Raw genomic sequence first — 16,675 nt, 5'->3', positions numbered from 1 at the left:
GCAGTATTTATTGTGATTGTGCAATTGCACATACGTGCATCTAACAGTACTGAGGAAACTAAAAAAAAAAAAAAAAAGAAAAACAAAAACAAAAACTTGAAAAATAAGAAGAATGTTTTCTTAAGTAATAACTGGAAAACCTACACAATATATTGAACTTTTTGACCAAAAAAAAAAAAAAAAAAGGCAATTTCAGTGGAAATAAAGTACTACCTTGGTATGTCCCACTCTCTCTTGAAAGAGAACAAGGCACGTATGTCAAATGTACATGTCATTTACACAGGTCTGTAGGAATGTATGTGAGCGTGTGTCAGTATAAACGTATACGTGCCGATTTACATACGGACATGTACCCACATTACGTCTATAGATCAGACAGAATAATGTTTCACTGGAAGCCAGTCCATAGGGGAAACGGGGCTACTTGGAATCAGAGTTTGACATACTAACATAGAAACACGACAATCTGCTTCCTACCTTGCTCCTGCACGTAGTATGCCAAAAACAAATCAAGCTCCTTGACTGATACTGTTATGTGATGTGGCTGGACGCAAAGTGCTGGATTTGTGCAATGTGGGGATTTCATGAGCCGCTCTCCATCCGTACTTTCCAAGGGGATGCCTTTGAACAGGATCACCATGACTAGATCCAGACGCCAGACTTTGTCAGCCTGTCGCAGGCAGTCGATTCTCCTAATCTTACCCTTCTGGTCAGGATTGGACAATACACAGCATGGGTGCTTCTTCCCAGTCACCGTGAGCACAAAATCCTCCCGGAACTCCTGGCGAATATCTTTGCGCAGCTTGGCCAGGAGCCTGGATGCCCACTTCTGTTTAATTTCAGGCTTTTCGCTAAGTAACTCATCCTTGACTGCTCTTTCCTCGTCCTTTGACATTCGTTTCTCATGTTTTTTAAAGTACTTGCGTTTTCGAGCCTGAAGGTTGAACCAAGTATAGGCAATTGCACGGACATGTGGAAGAAGTGCCTCAATGAACGGGTGAAATTCATCCTGTGGAAAGAAGTGGAGGGAAAAAAAAGAAGAGAAGAAGAAAACTCAAAGTCAGCAAGTTCTCATAATCAAAGCAGCATCAAGAAAGGTTTCTGAAAATCTTAAAGTGAAATCCAGGACGAAGAGAATAAACACTTAAAATTTACGCAAATTTCTGCATAACACCTTTTATGCAATTACTACTGCTATCAGGCAGCAGACAAAAAGTACACAGAGAATAGCATTTTCCCCATATTTCACTCTTTGAAAGAACCATGTGAAGATTTTATTTTGTATGCTTCCCCTCACTTCATCCCGCAACGCTGCAGAGACAACATCATTTAAAAGAGATGCTACCAAGATGTTTTGTTTCTAACATTTAAATATCTGAGCGAACAGCTAACATCAAGAAAAGTACCATTGCAGAAAGAGGACACTACACGGTTTTAAAAAATCTGAGCAGAAACGTTCAGAAGGCTGAGGCGAATGCCACAGTTCATTTCTCTTCTCTGTGGCACAGAAACACAAAGCATATACATGCTCAGTGTAATGCCACACAGTTCCCGCTTTTGGAGCATGCTCTCAGCAAGAGACTGCTGGTGGCACAAAGAGCATGCGCCATTAAACTTGATCCATTTTCTTATCAAACGTCCAACATTCCAGCACTGAAACAGCACCATTCCAGTGGTGGTAACTAGAGAAACCAGTATACAGTAAAGGCAAGCGGGCAAAAGACACAGCGTGTCGTATACAAATCCTGAACAGAAGCTTCTGTACCTCCAGCTCTTCGGGTTTTCCTCCCACCACCCCCAAACACTGTAAAATAAAAAGTTTATGAAGTTGAGAACAAAAATTACATTTACGTTCTTCCGGCAGCTCCACTGTGGGTTTTGAAGCCCCACAGAGTCAGTTAATTTGTTAACTGATCACATGAGTGTGGCAATTATTCTAAACCCCTTAAAAATCAATCTGAGGTGTACAATGAAAAATGGCAACTTGGCACAAACTTTGCATTCTTTGTGTTTCTGCATGCTGTGGCAGAGTGACATTACGAGTGCACCGCTGGTCAAATGCTGCTTTTGTGAAATGCATGCAATTTATTTACAGTTCCAAAATATCCTTTTCTGTCATCTGGCTTCACCTGCAAGTTCTTATCTTCTGCCTAGCAGCAATACGGATTGCATTAAGGAGGTAATGCTTAGTTGTCATCTACAAGTACATCCTATAGCAATTAAATTAATTCATTTTGTCTGCTTAAAGTACCATCCTACACATCCACGTTAATATCTAAATAGGCCTTTCCCAAAAAACTAATGCCTCTTTTCCATGAGCAAATCTGCTGTTTAGAACAGTGTGATCTGCTTATCAAACATTACTGTATTTTGGTTTGGAAGGGAGATATTAGGGGAGGTATCTTTCTTCCTATGTGCAGGTATATTTAGTTTTAAATACCATGCAGTTTGCTCATCATACAGAGTGGCATGGTACAATCAAACTAAAACTGAACCCTTTTTATACAATTATATTCAAGAATACAATTAACAAACTAATATTTTAGCTACGCTGTTAGACAAGGAATGAATTACGTTTAATCAATAGGCTGATTAGCTCCATTAGGTAAAAATGATGGAAGTATAACTAATGGTGTCAGTTATAGAGAGTTCAGACTGCCATTGTAGAAGCTTCATGACAAGAATTTAATATTTAAAATCTTCAAAATTTCAAACAAATTTCAAAATTTCCTGAATGGTAAAAACCCCCACTAGTTCTAGTTACCGCTCTTCTTTAACTGTCCTCAAATCAAACAGAAAACAACAGAAAAGTTGCAAGCCGTTTACCTATGACCATGTTACCTTCACAGAAAAAAAACAAAAGAAAAAAAAAAAAAAACCAGATGAGAGAGACAATACAGGAAGATAATTCAGGACATAAACAATTGCCTTACAGTATGATGCTTGACAAAGAGCCACAAAGGCAATAATTAAACTGATTAGTAGTTTCCAGCAGAGATTTGAACAATTCTGATACTACACTGGCACATAAAACTAGGCCATGGAAAGAGTTAAACCACAATCTGTTCTTTGTGTGGGAAGGCAATACTGCTCTGAGTAACCACAGCCCATGATAAGACTTCCCTATCTTCATACGCTTTCTGATGCCATGCTTTTTCCCCCCTCAATTATAACTACTAAAGAAAGTTTATTTTTCCTTCTACAGAAGTCATCTTAATTGAAGTATTCAAATAAAATTAAAAAAAAAAATCAAAAACATAAGCATAAAGACTCCACGGTGTCAAATCCTTACAATTTCATTTTAGACTGAATAAAGCAGATTTACTACAGATTTTGAAAATTCTAACAGCTGGGGCTAAAGGTGGGGCAGGGGGCTGAAGAGCTTCGGGAGAAATTAAATTTTACCCAAATACAATGATTTGCCCTACATCTAAACAGACTTCAGCATTTGTAACTTAAAATGGCAATAAAATTAATGCAAAAATATTCTGTACTACTAGAATACTACACATCTATTTTTCATTTTTAAGACCAACATCACAAACTATTTTGGAATGGCTATGCCTTCAGGTAATGTACATAGTGTTATTAATAATAACCTATAGCATTTTACATCTATGAAAACTTTATAGAGAAAAATTCCACTTCTTAAATTCCAATCTATAGTGGTTGAATGTTCCCTTTTCAAAGAGTGAGGGAAATAAAGTCCCCAAAAAACCCCAAAAACCAAAAAAAACCCCCACTTTTAAAAACTGTATTCAGGTTTTTCCTTCATAATATCATTAGGTCCTAAAGATATAAAATATGTGAAAGAGTGTGAAGGAGAAATACAGCAAAGAACATTCTGTTCTAAAGCAATATTATCAGATATCTTTGAGAGATTCATTGCGCATCTGGAGTCCTTTCAAATGAAACATTACTTGACAAGAAGAAGTGCCCATAAAAATGGAGATATGCAATTAATCACACACGTTCTCCACTAAACCTCCTAAAAAGCCATCTACGGAATTTGGGTTCTTTCCCCCTTAATATTCATACAGGCAATATTGAAATAATTTTTTTTATGTGGCACTTACCCATGTGCCACAGTTGCTCTTGCAATAAAGTGATTTATGGAGGTAAGATTTTCAAATGTCATATCAAATGACTCAGGTGAACCGTTGTGCACTGGCAATTTAAGTTAAAATGGAAGTCACTATATAATATCTATGTAGCTTGTAAATAAACGAAAAAAATACAAGTCATCTAATGATGATAGATAGGCCAGGTTTTCTTTTTGAAAAAGGTAAAGGGGAAATGCAGCACCTTTCTCTTATGTTCTACTCTTATAAACTTTGTATCAATTCATACAAGTTTCAACTGAAGACCATACAATAAATATTCCAGGCAGAAGTCTAGAAATTTTATAGAGAAAACTTCATGTACTCAATTTCCCTGCATGGATTTTCTCTGTGTCTAATGAAACAACATATTCTATGTGGAAAAGAAAATGACAACATATTCTGAGTTTCCTGGACCACCATAACATAAAATAAAACACAGCAAAAATACCACAAGAGACCAAGCACTTAAAGGCACGCGGTAACTGCATCCTATCATGCCTCAGCAAAAGAGATAAATGCAGTTTACACTCATTCCAAAACAGGGAGAAAAAGACACATGGGAAGGAGAGGAAAGGACCCCCTCCCAAAAAATTAAATCGCGCTTAGTAAGTCTTCATTCTTCCTTGGAGTGATTTTACACCCACCAAACTTTTATTGAAAGAGTGATGGGTAACATTTGAATTGCGAAGGTTTGTCTTAAAGCTGTACTTTGGATTTTAGACTTGTTTCTAAAAGGTGCTTCAGCACTGTCTCCACTGAAACTGAACTACTGCTTTCACAAGGAGCTCGGTCCAAACAGGTGTTCTGTGTTTAGAACTTCTACCAAAATATTTTCTTCTGAGCATACACTACCATACCCAACGCGCACTGCATGAGCCCTAGAGACAGAGAACACAATAGAGAGAACAATTTTGGTAGTACTACTTTAACTTAGTCGCAACTCAAAATAAGATTAATCAATCTTTTGCTTTAACTAAATAAATAACACAAAGTGTAAATTCTCATTGCCAGTGTAATCTTAATTTTTAATTTATGGAGAGGAAAGATGATTTTTTAAATGCCTTTATCATTCCAAATAGGTAGAGAAGGATTACAAATTAAAATCAACTTGCTCCAACTGTGTTCCATGTATGTACCACTAAATGGGAACTGTCTCTGCATGGCACATGATAGAGCGTGATTGTAAAATATTACGGAGAAGTTATCAACGCGCAAAAGCCAGGAATTGCTTTCTCGTATTTGTGGCTGTAGAAGGACAATGTTGTGGTTTTGTGTACACCTGAGTACCTTTTAATACAGATTTGTAAAGAATTAGGAAATCTTTTACATCTGTGAGCCCAAAAGCAAACATATGGAAAAAAATGTCATTATAGCAGGAAACAACAAAATTAACTACCCGCTGTAGTAGAGGTGGTAGTGAAAATTTGTGTGTTTCCAATGTAAAAACTGGTTTCTTAAGTTGTACTCTCAGGTTTATAATCTGGTGCAGAGGTCTTATTGCCTGTCAATAATTTCACAAGATGGACAACCCACACAGAATTAATTTTTACTAATTGCAGATTCCACCATAAGTAATTATTTCTATATGTGTACCTACAAGCACGTGCATATCTATTACACAAAACACTTCCTACGTGCATTGATTTCTCTTTTGAAGAAGTATCTCAACAGTACTCTCTTCCAGCCCTGCTCCACTGCAGCTCACGTTTACTTGCTGAAAATATCCATATCTAAGTCAATCACACTTAGATGCCAAACAAAATATAAACAATAAAAAATGTGTCAGCCAAAAAGCTACAGGACTGTATCCAATCACTGAATAAGCCTTATCATTGTTTCCATCTTCATTCACAATTTATGAATACTTCAGTCCTTTTGAATTACAATGCTTCTCATTGTGGAATAACTTAAATCATATTTATTTATTCACAGTGCAACTATAAGTGCATCGTTGGTCGCTTCATAACAGTGTTGCAGGAGACGTTGCTTTCGCACACTTCATGCTTCTTTAGCTATTTGTTGCACCAATGTGGAAGCAAGCAGTTATCGCTTAATCAGTTTACATCACATCCTCCTAAGACAGACTTTCACAAAAGCTTCTGAAAACTATTCCCTGGCTTTACAGACCGGGTTTGCTCTGCGGAACAGGCTCCGGTGCCCCGGTGCTCGCTCCCCATTACCGTACGCCCGGCAAGGACGCTCCTGGGGCACCCGGGGGAACTTCTCAAGTCTGCTCCCTAAACCCCCTCATGTCTGAAAAATTGCATTTTGCCTTGGCGGGGACCCCCGCTCGGGCTGCCCCCCCGCTCTCCGCCGTCGCCGCCCCCCCCCCCCCCCCCCCCGCGCCCCGTTCCGCATCTCCGCGGCGCTGGCCGCGGCTTCGCCCCGCTCCCTCCCGCCGTCCCGGTGACAGCCGCCGTCGAGGCTTGAAAAGCGGCTGCAAGTGCGAATGTAAAATACGGCGAGATCTCTCCCCTCGGCCGGGAGGATGCACGCTCGTCCGCGATTGCAATTTAGCTGGGGGGGGGGGGGGGGGGGATGCCATGCCCCTGCATAACCGAACAAGAAAATACTGCACAGCTAGGTCATCCCCGCTCACATCGCCCTCGCTGTTGGCAGGCTACATATTATTAATTAAGCATGAGACGGGATTACTTCGCACCGGCGAGCGCTCATTTTTTGTCAAAAACGGCACTTTTCCTTTCAAACCCTTTCATTAGACACTGCGTAAACTGGCGAGCTGAAAAGAGAGCAGATCGTTTGATTCCAATCAAATCAATACTTCGCAAACCTGCTTTTTAGCGTAATTATGCTCATTTCCATTTTGTTAACCTTTGACTTCTTATGCACCAACAATTAACAGTATTTGTCTACGGGTGACACTTTGAATGAATCTCCCCAAAACAATGGCCTGGTACAGTTTATTCTCTACTATTCCCTCCTGCAAGAGGAGTTCGGATCCGACAAGCACTTACAACTGTGCTTTAACCCGTTACGACTACTAGCAATGACTCATTAACAACTCACATACATATAAAAATTATTTTTAACAAAAAAAAAAAAGTGAAAATAAATAAATAAATAGACACATAAATGAAATAAAACGCGTCTATACCTGAGTGAGACAGATTGGAGAATACATCATGACTTCGCTTTGAGAACACGCTGCCCGGAGAGCCCCTAAGAAAAGCCTCAAAAAGGAATAATTTCATCTATTCACTTTACAGTCATCTGAGACTCAAGAAGATGAAATCAATCAGGACGGGGCTCTGCACTGGATCACCACAACTTCACAACAAACCCCAGTCCTCCTTAAATAGCCAAAGATTCAAGTTCACTCCGTGTGCTAGATTTCCCGGGGTGAAATCCAATCTACACTTTTAACCCTCTTGTAGTCGGCGGCGCAGGAGTCTTGCTTTTGCTGCTGCTGCTGCTGGTGGTTGTTTTGCAGATGAGGGGGGAAGGACTCGGGGGGGGGGGGGGGCGGAGGGGTGGGCGGGAGGATTTTTTTTGTTTAGCTTTTTTTTTTATGTTGGTTTTTTTTGTTGGTTTTTTTTTTTTTTTTTTTTTAAGAAGTTGGTGGTGGTGGGTTATTACGGCACTGTCACCACGCTCTCGAAAGTTCAAGGTTACAGCCCGGAGCGGAGCAGGAAAATCCCGGAGAGTGATGGCAGGCGAAACTTCGCAGGGCAGCGACCATGCGTGCGGGAGCGAGCCGGCGCGGCCTGCGGGCTCCTCCGGCGGCCTCTGTCCGCTCCCTCCGCCCGCCCGCCCTCGCTCTGCGGGTAATGGTGAGAGGCTGCTTTCCAAACGCCCACTGTAATAAAAATGATCTCTTGAAAATTCAAACGATAAATCTCTTCCTCGCTCTCCCTCCCGATTTGCTCCCGCCGTGCGTCCGTCGCTCCCCCCGCAAAACTTAGAAGTTGAAAAATTCACCGGTTACACCCTCCGGACCCCGTTCCAGCTCTCTCTCCAAATAAGACTTAAGTTTTGATTTTTTTTTTTAATTATTTAATTACACAATCATCGCTTACACTCCTCCTCCTCCTGCAAACACATTCCTTCTCCACCAGACCCCCCTCCTCTGCCCTCCCTCTTTATTAATCACCATCGAACGCCGCAGAAGGAACTAGCACGTTTTGCAAACATCCCTCATTTTCCCTCTCTTCTGGTGGGAGAAAGTTGCGGGAGGGGGGGAGGCGGGAAGACGGCGGGGGAGGGGGCTGCCATCTGCAGGAGGTTCTTTTCCTTCTCCTCCTTTCGGGGTACGATTTTGTCAGTAAGCCGCGGGCTCAGACGCCCCCGCCCCGCCATGGGGGCACGGGGGAGGGCAGGGCCCGCTCCGTCCCCGTCCCCCCCCCCCACTCCACCCCCAAAGCGGGGGGCCCTGCTCGGCAGCGCCGGTAACTGCTGTCCCCGGGCTCGCAGGCTGCTGCCGGGCGGCGGCGGGGATGTGTCGCTGCTCCCGGGCAGCAACAGGGCGCGGGGTCTGGTTTCATTCTCCCGGGGCAGCTTCTACCAGGGGAGCCGGGGAAAGGGGGGAGAAAGTAGTGAATGAAACTTATTTCTGTTCCTGCGAGGAGGGCTGCGATGCAGCGCACGGCTGGGGGGGGGGGGGGCTCGGTGCCTGTGACACTCCCCGCCCCAGCACTGCCGCAGCCGTCTGCGGGAAGGAGCGGCTGAGCGGCTCCGGCGCTGCCTCCCGGTGCCGCCTCCCCGTGCCGGTGCGCAGCCCCCGGCGGCGTCCGGGAGGGACCGCTGACTTCCTCCTTGCCCGAAGTGAGAGTTTATTCACGTCAGGCATTTCACAACGACACATCAAGGAAAGTAGGCAGGTTCAAGTCAACCATGAAATGGTCACTTTTTAACCCCGTCCTGTCCTCATTAGGGAAATGCTCAAACACAGCCCATTTTCAAAGAGGGCTCTTAATGAGGGGAGCTTGCCAAGTCTACCAGCTGCAATTCCCATAAATTTACAAACCAAAAGAAGCAGGGGGATGGGCGGGGGAAGGCGAGAGCCCGTACAAGACAGGTAATGTCAAAGAACACAGCAAGAGCCCAACGCGTTAACCCTTGCAGAATCCACGCCGCATCCCCGCAGCTCGGTTTCTGGCTGTACTTGCCGGCTTCTCTCAGATGTGCACAGTTCAAGCAACAGCCACAGTTTTTCCCTTCTACAGACCACATTGATAAATGCCAAGTTCAAAGCATATGCTTAGGCAAGAAGGGACGAGGCAAACTCGGGGTTAACCACAATGAGCAAAATTTATTTTCATATCTGGTGTAGAATACCCCCAAAATCCTATCATCTTCTCCTTTACCCAGACACTGCAAAAAGCTGATAACGCCAGCGTTAAATGCTGGAGTTTCCCTTTGAATAAATACTCAATTTAACTGGAGTTAATTTACCATAAAAGACATTCCCCTTGGCACAAATACACTGATGTCCTTGAACACACCTCTTGGAGTGCTTGAACTCTTACACAACAAGCCATTATTGCGGACCTGATTTAAAATCGTAATAACCCCCCCCCCCCCCCCCCCCCGTCCCGTCCCTTTTGTCCCTCCGTGAAGATCAGAGCAAGCCCCAACGCCACATCAGTAAGGCTGCCCCTGTGAGCTGCACAGATGTGAGAAGTCTCCTTTCTCCCAGGCAGAACTTGCAGGAGGCCCCATTCCCTCCCAGATCCTGGCCAAGGGACCACTTTGCACTGGAGACCTGCGCACTAAAAGCAAAAGCCACCTAGCAAGGTCCTGGGAGAGAGGCAGGCAGGAAAAAACAAATGGAGTATGGTAAGGACAGACACCAAGTTGGGCACTTTCTGCAGCCCCCACTACTGCAAGGGGGTTTGGAGTCAGGGTGAGATTGGGTTTGTATCCCCACAGGAGGTGGCTGAGGGTGGGTTTGCATCCCTACCCAGAGCGGACAAGGGCTCCTGAGCCCAGCCAGCTCTGCAGCATGTGCCAGTACCACCCAGAATAGTACTGCTGGGGATCACAGCAAGGACAGACCCTCCCCAGAGCCAGTCTGCTGGGCAGCATTGAGCAGGCATGTGAAGACATCCTAGGGGAAATAGAGCTGCCTGGCCAGCATGGCTGAAGCAGCATCTTCTCTTCTGTGTGACCTAGGAGGCAAGGCAGGCATGGTTGCAGGTAGCCATGGGTCTCCCTCTAGTTTGACTCACAGGCCCCCCGGTGCATCAGTGAAAACAGACTGCAGTGGGCACCTAAAAAGGCTTGTTTCAGCTCTGTTCCTCCTGGTCAATCACAGTGGGAACCCGTACAGGAGGGAGGCTTTGTCCTGGGAGAACCCTACACACGCACACACCCATCCCCTCTCCCTCCACCCTCCCCAGCTCCTTTCACAGGAAAGCAAGCTAAAGATTCTTTCCAGAATGGAGAAAGAACTCCATTAAAATAATAAAAAAGAGCAACTCTCTACCACTTCCTCTCACAGGTACGTAAATAGGTATGTGAGAACTGGGTTAGTCTGGAGAAACATGGTATTAATGCAGCAACAACAGCAGCCACAGTGGCTGGGCCCTGGCATGCAGGGAGACCTTGTGGGAAAGTGGTTCAATTGCTTTCAAGTCCTGGTTGGTGTTAACTCCCCACTCCCAAAAAATCCTTCTCTCCCACCCCACACACCAAAACCCCTGCTACTGCTGCAAGGGGGGACAGTTGCTTTTTGTCCTAGCTGCTAGAGCTATGCCAACCTCCACACCGTATCTGCAAGTTCAGGTATCATTTCGATGCAGGCAATTAAGAAAATAAAAGTCACCACCTGACCTTCCTGGTGAGAGACATCAAGAGCTGTTCTTTCCTCCACGGGGCCAGGATAGCCGGAGGGATCCTGCCCTCAGGTGGGATGTGATATGAGCGCTAACACATGCCTGAACACACACACACAGCTGGGCACACGCACACGGGTGTTAGAAAACTTCACGCAACAAAAATGCGCGTTCATGAAGAAAAGGCACCTTTCACACCAGTAAGTGGCAATTGCTCTGTGTGTGAAACATCCTCCCTGAGAAGCTGCACCCTCCGGAGGGGGGCTGCCCCCCGTGCCCCCCCCATGCCTCCCCCCACCTCTGGCCAGGGTGGCTGGGATGGAGGGACATCCACTGCCCAAGCAGCAGGGTCTGAGACAGCTCATCTCAGGAAAGAACCAGAAAGGCTCTATGACACTACGGGCAGGTGGGCTCACTCCTCACCACCCACCCTAGCTCCCCAGAGCAGTTTTCTGCCAGAGATCCTGGTATGCAAGACCTTCACCGAAAGACTAATTTTTCCCTCCCTCACAGACAACGCTCACAAACTGGGCCAGACGCTGTGAAGCGGCACAGCCCTTGGACTTCAGAGATAACACTAAAAAGTGGAAAGGCCAGTTAGGCCACCTATATCCTTCCTAAAGCAGAACTTCAGCTGATGCCCTTTGGCCGGACAACTGCTCAACTGTTTCAAGTTTTGAAGCGCAAGATTATTATTATGTATCAAAAATCAAAGAGAAAAGTATTGCTAATGATGCAGTGTGCAGCCTAAGACTCTCTCAGGATACAAGCGGGCAGTTTGGTTGACTATATCTAAATATACACATACATAACTTATACGAAATCAAATTTTCATTAAAATTCACAGAGTACTCTCTGTGAAAATTGAAAACAATTGATTCTGGCATAGGGCATTTAATCTAAAAGATTTGGTATCTGAGAACCAGCTGTGAAAGTCAGAAACAATTGATTCTGGCATAGGGCATCTAATCTAAAAGATTCGGTATCTGAGAACCAGCCCCAAAACTTTTACTTAAGCGGTCTCTGTGATCCAAGATACAAGCTTTACACTGCTTCTATATGTAGTTTACTAGAAATACTGTTAACTTCTTTTTCACTCTTTGTTAGAAAATGCCATTCACACATGTCCGTTAGATGTACAATTACTTAGGTACATACATAAATACAGAGCAGCACAACTATAGTATAGTTACTGTCAACTACATGTAACAAGTAACCTAAACCATATTATATTATCATAGTGTTATTTAATGGCAATTCTATCTGTATGACTACTCTCCATGCCTTGCAAGACTTCTTGTACCGTCATATTAAACTACAAACTAAAGTTTCACGTCTTCGACATACACAGAGTCTTGGTCAATTTTCTTATGTACGGGAGTATTGTGTGTGCATATAGACATGTATGTATACATAAACGCATGCATATGCACAGAAAGTTGGGTAGAAAACATTTAGGGAACAAACATAACTGGTTAAATAAGCAAACTGGTAATACATTGGTTTGTGGGGTCTCGATACATTTCATATGTGGCTGAATTCTAAGGTATTTATGACTTAAAATGCAAACAAAAATCAGTAAAACTTCTAAGTCAGTGTAGTATCACACATATATATGTATCGTAACATTTACCAGCACTTTGTTTCTGGATGATCAGAAGAAACACACTGTATATAAACTGTGTATACGTATGATCAGGTAGACAGTGCGCATATATACAACCAGAAGTAAAGAAACACACTGGTGATTCTATACAGAGACACACATACATACAAATGGCGTACATGCTTGACCCCTGTCCACATATGGTTTGATGGGGACTATAATACTTGAGCTTTCCACAGCTCCCAAACCAGCAAATGAAAACATCAAACCTCAAGTGTAATGCTGTAAACCACAACGTTTTGAGTTACACAACTGTGCAGTTTTTGTCCTCACTTGCGGGTCACATTCTCAGCCTTACAAAGGCATGAAACCCTGTTACCCAAATACGGTAAATTCTTTAAAAATTCACATTTGCTGATCTTAAATGACTCGGACATAAACAGCAACAACAACAATAAAATTTTGGCACCATCTTTTCTGACAGTTTGTATCACTTGCCAGATTTTGAGAATATTGGGGGGCAGTGTCTAGAATCTGGATTTAAATGTCCCAAATTCACATTGTAAAAAGTGCTTTAATTTTTTCTCGTGATTCAAAGTTAAAATCCTAAGGGTTGCAGCTCAAAACCGCTTCAGAGAACGTTACGAGTTAATCTTGTGTGTTTTGGCGCCTTTTCCCTGCCAGCTACTGTACTTAAAAAAAAAAAAAAAAAAAAAAAAGTTGGAGATCTTGCCTGTCCCGTCTCAAGTTCAATGGCAGCGCTTTCCAGCAGCGGGAGGAGAAGATGGCCATGTTCGCAGCCTTAATAATAATTCAGATCACGCCACATCGGCATCTTGTGTCAGAGTCGAAACTGGCTTCCCCGCCCCCTTCAACCTGAGAGCTGCCAAGTCCTCACACACTCTGCATTCAACCACAACTTAATGGATGGGATATTGTGCATTAAAATGTGGCCCAGACACACAGGCGAAGAGAGGACAAGAGGGAAAGCAGACAGACACACACACACACATACATACAGACATGCAAGAGAAAGGAATGAATTAAAATACACACACAGGTCTCACAACAAAACGGCAGTGAAAAAAGGCAAAAAAAAAAAAAAGGGGGGGGGGGGGACAAAAAGAAACCCTGTAAAGTAACTTTAAAAAAAAAAACCAAGCCAGAAATGCCACCCGAACACTGCATCCTGCAATATAGCGTGAAAGAGACCAGCACAAGGCTCCAGACAATTTATTGAGCAGACCATACACAACAGCAATGCCATTTCCTCAACATTATGCATTACCACTGCAGTCCATTAACTACGAAAACCACCAAGACAGCCAGAGAGAGAATATTATATTAAAAGTGAGCGAAGAAGCAATCTCAACAGCAACAAGAGAAAAAAAGAACTATCTGTGAGGTACAAATAAAGTAGCATTTGCATTAATCCTTTCCAGCATTTAACTGATAGTTGTCTGCCAGAGAAGAAGGGGGAGGGGGAGGAAAGTTGAAGCAGGAAATGTGCCAAGTTCAGCACTTTTGGACGCAAACCCGCATCAACTGATTCCTGGCATAAAAGTGTGACCCATATACAAAAGCTGCCAAAAAAGCAAAATATAAACAATCCACCACTTTTATCTCATCCTGTAAAGCAGAAGTGATATCAGCATGTAAGAAGAGGGTATAACATCCACTTTGAAACCACAGAGACACAATCTCAGCCTGGAGGAATTACAAAACAAGAGTCAAGCAATTTTTTAAAAAATATATAAATAAATATACATATAAAAATAATTTTAAGCACCACATACCATTGCCGTGTATTGCATTAAATAAATGAGATCTTGAAATCTGTCACACACACACCACCAGGCCGTTGGCTTCACATTTCCCAGACAACAAATCTTTCCTCAAGGACTCGGTGTGTTGGGTCTTTCTGTTGGGGTTCTTTATTATTTTTTATTCCCAGAAGTGGCCTTCTGCCTTTTGTTTTGGGGTGGGATTTTTTTTGTTTGTTGGGGTTTGTCTTTTTTTTTTGGGGGGGGGGGGGGGGAAGCAGTATTATTATTTGCTCGGGCTGGCTGTCGGCTTTGTTTTGGTTTTATTTTGGTTTTGTTGCCGGCTTTTTTGCTTGACACCGAACGGGACGACAATTCTTGGCTGGAGCGAGGGAAAAGGCGGTAAAGTCACGGCCCGGGGGCAGCCCCCCGCCCCCTCTCCTCCTCCTCCTCCCTTCGCAGTCTTCCTTCCTCTTTTGAGCTGCCGGGCTGGAAAGCACGTTGCGGTGACGGCTGTCTTGAACGCGGTCCAAGAAAAAAAAATAATTCTCAATTGTTTTAAACATTTATATACACAAAAAAGACATATATACACATGTAAACGTGCACGTTACGGCTAGGCTGCCTCTGCGCGTCACTGCACACGTTTCTCCGCCCCACCCCGGGCGCTGCGAAGAGTAGGCGGGTGGTGCGGGCGGGCTACCGGCGGCGGCCGGAGGCGCCTAGCCGCCTCGGCGATGGGCTGCTCGGCCGCCGGTCCCCTGCGGCCGCCGGTCCCCCGGGTCCCCCGCCGCCGCCTCCGCAGCCCCCGGCGCGGGAAGCGCAGCTCTCCGCTTCCGCCTGGCGGCTGCCGCACGCAGCGGGGCCGCCGCGCTCATTTGCATATTAGGAGCGCGCCAGCCAATGGGGAGCGCGGGGCGGGGCGGGGCAGGCAGCTGGTGGCGGGGCCGCCCGGCAGCGGCGGCCGCGGGTCCGGCGGGGGAGCGGGGGGGGGGGGGGGTGGCTCGGCCCGGGGCCCGGCGCCGGGAGCCGGCGTAGCCCCGGCGGTCGGCAGTGCTGCCAACCCCCCCCCGCCGCGGGGCGGCAGCGGGCGGCGGGTTAGCGGCAGGCTGCATCTCGGGCAGAGTTGCCAGAGAGAAAGAAGTCTGCGGCGGGCGGGGGTGAGCAGACGCGTGGCGGTGGTGCTGTGTTTGAGTCCCTCACCGCCTGCCCGGTCCCCTCGGAGGGGCCAAGGGTGCGACAACAGTCCGGCCGAGGGGGGCGGGCACCGTGCCCTGAACGGGAGGATCAGCGTAGGCTGGGAGAGCGGAAGAGTTAAATCGCTTGCCATCGCATTTTAGAATTTGAAAAAAAATAACCAAAATGTTTTAGTTTAGCCCTCACGGTCCACGTTTGACAAGTACGTTTCTTCACGCATTTTCATAAAAGGCTTTTGCAGACGGGTTGTGTAATTTCACGGCTTCCGATGCCGCCTATGGACTGTCGCATCGTGCTGCTCCCTCCCTGCGGGACCGACGCTGTTCCCTGGCCCAAACCTGGAGGCAGTAAGGCACCTCGCGGAGGAAGGATTTCACGTCTAAAACTTCCTGCAGAATTAAGGCACTTACGAGGAAATAAATAAAACTGCACGAGGCGAAAGTGCGTGAAGAGTTTTAATCAGTCAGATGATAACAAATACATCCCTTCCTGTTAAAATTCTTTGCTGAGTACAAACTCTGAAGAATCCTGATAATTGCTTGGAGACCATTGCCGGGAACATGGGGGCCTCTCAGGAAGTCAATTTTCTTTTCTTTGATTCAAGAAAAACATTCTAAGCTGCTAAAATACATTCTACTCTTAAAATCAATCACGAATTGCCATTAAATAGGAAAAAAAAAAAAAAGAAACTTAAGCTTTCAAACTTAAGAACAATCACTGTGGTTTTTTTGGTCTTTATTTTTCTGATTCTTTCATGAAGAAGTCAAACCTAGAAATAATTAAATTACAGATTTTTCTGTTCAGTCAATGGGGGAAACAATTGTTCGTGCTATGTGTAGCACAGATTTTGTAAACTTTATGATAGCCAGTCAGTCGAGTGGGGAGCAGACCTTTCTCCATACCACAGGGAATCTGCGGGTGTTGATTTTTATTTTTTTCCCCTTTGTTATAGAAATCAAGCTTTGAGTCAGAGAATCACAATTAACGATTTGCTCTGGTCATCAATACATGACAGAGTTTATTACATGAACTTTGGCAATATTTCGTGATAGATGTCCAGGTTTTTTGTTGCTCCGTAAGTTTAATATTGGTGCTGCTGTTGTGATTGCTGACAAAGATTCAAGTTCTAGCAGACAGGCCCATTACCCTCTGCAGCTTTCTCTTTTTAGTTGGTTGGTTTTGTTTGAGCCTATATAGTTACTCAGCCTAACA

The 16,675-nt window shown here is 44.7% G+C and overlaps 1 protein-coding gene across 8 annotated transcripts in view; it reads right to left on the bottom strand.

The window, feature by feature from the left end:
• The window catches only part of NFIB (nuclear factor I B), a 179,895-nt gene extending 165,478 nt beyond the window's left edge, over window positions 1–14,417 (bottom strand). For 5 of the 8 annotated variants that reach the window (XM_075739504.1, XM_075739509.1, XM_075739508.1 and 2 more), the window contains exons 1-2: window positions 7,219–7,927; window positions 478–1,009 (exon numbers count right to left, since the gene is read on the bottom strand). In XM_075739504.1, the coding sequence (XP_075595619.1) occupies window positions 478–1,009; window positions 7,219–7,248 (562 nt within the window). In that variant the 5' untranslated portion in view covers window positions 7,249–7,927. Of the gene's footprint in view, window positions 1–477; window positions 1,010–1,406; window positions 1,520–7,218; window positions 8,004–14,299 lie in introns of those variants that run through there. The other 3 variants (XM_075739505.1, XM_075739506.1, XM_075739507.1) reach the window with 3 other exon arrangements.
• Window positions 14,418–16,675: the final 2,258 nt, after the last annotated feature.

Source organism: Balearica regulorum, chromosome Z (assembly GCF_011004875.1).
Source record: "Balearica regulorum gibbericeps isolate bBalReg1 chromosome Z, bBalReg1.pri, whole genome shotgun sequence".
Classification (NCBI taxonomy): domain Eukaryota; kingdom Metazoa; phylum Chordata; class Aves; order Gruiformes; family Gruidae; genus Balearica; species Balearica regulorum.
Note: the sequence above shows the minus strand (reverse complement) of the source record. Positions and strands in the feature narration are given on the sequence as shown.